Below are 2840 nucleotides of genomic sequence, written 5' to 3' on the forward strand. Positions count from 1 at the left end.
CATGATTAACCAAGGACGCTTGTGAGATATATACCCTATTATGCTAGGGATATAAGTCACAAACAGACAACAACAAAAAAAAAAAAAAAAAAAATTTGTTAGATCTTGATAAAGGGCTTTTCTGTAAATTCCATTGTTTCAACACAATTGTCTCAAGAACATCCATCCACCACCCTCAAATTCCGAAGAATACCAACACGCGGCCAAATAGCCACGTCCCTTGGCGGTTGAAATTTGAATTCAAGTCCTTACAGAGACCGTTGCGTCTCTTTGATTATCAACTTCTGGAGCAATATATTAACGTGCAACTATCCCTCCCACAAAATAGTTTACAGATCACATGCATGCAGTTGACTAGAAACTCTCCAACAGAAGATTCACCATTGAGATTGTTGCTCCTCCTTCAATGTTTATTATAAACAATAATAATAAAATGGCTTCGACTACGATCTTAACCACCCATTTTGAACAATCGATCACTCCCACCGCTCTTCGATCATATCTTGCAGAGTTCATCTCCACCTTCCTCTTCGTCTTTGTGGCTGTCGGATCTACCATGTCTTCTCGTATGTGTTTTCTCTTTTTCTTACTTTTTTTTTCTTTAATAAATATAAAATTATTCTAGTGTAGAATTCTTTAGTAAAACTGATAAATCAGTACTGATCTCTATAAATTTTTATTTCACTTTCCAATCTAATTAACCTTCATTGCACACCAAGCCCTTATTGACTCTCTATAACATGGTTTTGAAAATCATTCGAGACGTGAATTACTAATCCAATTCATCTCCTTATCGTTGGAGAGAAATTTTCATTGTCTATAGTCCCTCACGTTGTATCGAGATCTAATATTTGACGGTCTGATATTTGCAAATATTGGCAATGTTAATAACACTAGATCGAGTCAACTGGGTTTTTATTTATATTTTATTATGATTTATGATAAAATAAATTTTTTAAACCCCTAGGGGTTGGCTCAATGGCAATTTCGAACCAATAAGTGAGTTCGATACCTAGTATGAATATTATTTTCCCAGGACCAACTACTAGGGTACACCCTCACTTACCTAGTGTATGCGATGTGTAGCTGTTGCACATTCCCCAAGCCTACCCCTTGGACAAGATAATGGTCTAAGGACTAGGCAAAGCCTAGTTACGGGCCCAATCGACGACTATCAAAACAAATATTTTTAATATTAACTATCTACATAAAATATCATTTTGTGATTAATATTCATTTGACTTACCTTATTTAATGAGAGAAAAATTATAATTATTGAATATACGTATATTAGTAAATAAGTTTAAATCAAGATAAATGATTTATCCCATCCAAGACAATGATTGAAACTCTCCATTAAGTAGATGCTCGAGAAAGAAAAGAAGATACAAATTGTAGTACAAAGATTACAAGGAGGCATGTACAAATGTACATATATTTGAAGGGTTTATTCATAATTTAAAATTTTAATCAAAGGAGATTTTGAAGATTACATAGTGAAAATGATATTTTTGTAATTTTAAAAACTAATCAACATAATTCCAGAGATGCGCTATTGCAATTTTCTTAATTTTTGAACATAATGGCCCTGATTATATTAAGTTTAAATGTTAAAGTGGGGGACATTTTTATAATCCAATTTTTTGTGTCAAACCACTTCTACTCCACCTTCTCTCATTGTAATTTATAACAATAATAATAAAGTGATTTATTAGCACGTAAGGCACTTGTTAAAGTGCAATGCCCATTAAATTTTTTTTTTACCAAAACACTCTGAGATTCCAATTTCCAAAATGTATTTATTGCACTTTACTGTGCGCCCCTAGACTCTAGGGGCGCACGTTAACAAGACCCATAATAAAGATGGGTGCATTGTTTCTAGGGTTACATTCTCTTGTGAATCCTTAGAATGATTCTCCCATCTTGACCGTTGTTTTGATATTGAGCAACAAACATCTAACTTTGGATTATGTTTCACGTACACAGATAAGTTGACAGTGGGTGCCACATCAGATCCATCATCACTTTTGGTTATAGCCATTGCAAACGCCTTGGGATTATCAACAGCTGTTTATATCGCGGTCAACATATCGGGTGGCCATGTGAATCCAGCTGTCACCTTTGGATTGGCTATTGGAGGCCACATCAGCATCCCAACTTCCATGTTCTATTGGGTTGCACAGTTGATGGGCTCCACCTTGGCCTCCCTCCTCTTAAGAGTTGCTACTGCTGGTCATGTAAGTGCCCTACTCCTGTACACGTCATATCTTGCTTAACTATATAGCATTTTACTTTCATTTAACCCTGGACTCGGGTTTTGGATTCGGGTCATGCAGGTGATACCAACCCATGCAATTGCAGAGGAGATGACTGGCTTTGGTGCAGCCGTGCTGGAGAGCGTGATAACATTTGCTTTGGTCTACACGGTGTACGCGGCGGGGGACCCAAGAAGGGGTTCATTTGGGTCAATTGGACCAATAGTGATAGGGTTTATATCTGGGGCGAATGTCTTGGCAGTGGGGCCTTTTACGGGTGGGTCGATGAACCCGGCTTACTCATTCGGGTCAGCTATCATAAGTGGGCATTTGAAGAATCAAGCGGTTTACTGGGTCGGACCCTTGATTGGGGCTACAGTAGCCGGTCTACTCTACGAGAATGTGGTGTTCCCTCCTCAACCATTGGATTCATCACGTGGTATGGTCGAGGTAGTGGGGGTTTGATTTTTATTTACATGTATGACCCCAACAAATAAATGATTTACAAGTATTTATGAAGTGTTTAAGGTTTAACTTTGCTCTGTGGCCAAAATCATCAGTGATTTTTGGATTAATAATTAAATA

At 37.2% G+C, this 2840-nt stretch overlaps 1 protein-coding gene across 1 annotated transcript; it reads left to right on the top strand.

Moving 5' to 3' along the window:
* Positions 1-215: 215 nt before the first annotated feature.
* TIP2;2 (tonoplast intrinsic protein 2;2) lies at positions 216-2840 on the top strand. The gene is made up of 3 exons (XM_086456626.1): positions 216-566; positions 1987-2237; positions 2337-2840. Exons 1-3 carry the CDS (start codon positions 407-409, stop codon positions 2718-2720), a joined length of 795 nt encoding a protein of 264 aa, XP_086312752.1. The 5' UTR covers positions 216-406; the 3' UTR covers positions 2721-2840.

The sequence above is a fragment of the Akebia trifoliata genome, chromosome 10 (genome assembly GCF_017979445.1).
Source record: "Akebia trifoliata isolate Shusen 1 chromosome 10, ASM1797944v1, whole genome shotgun sequence".
NCBI lineage: Eukaryota > Viridiplantae > Streptophyta > Magnoliopsida > Ranunculales > Lardizabalaceae > Akebia > Akebia trifoliata.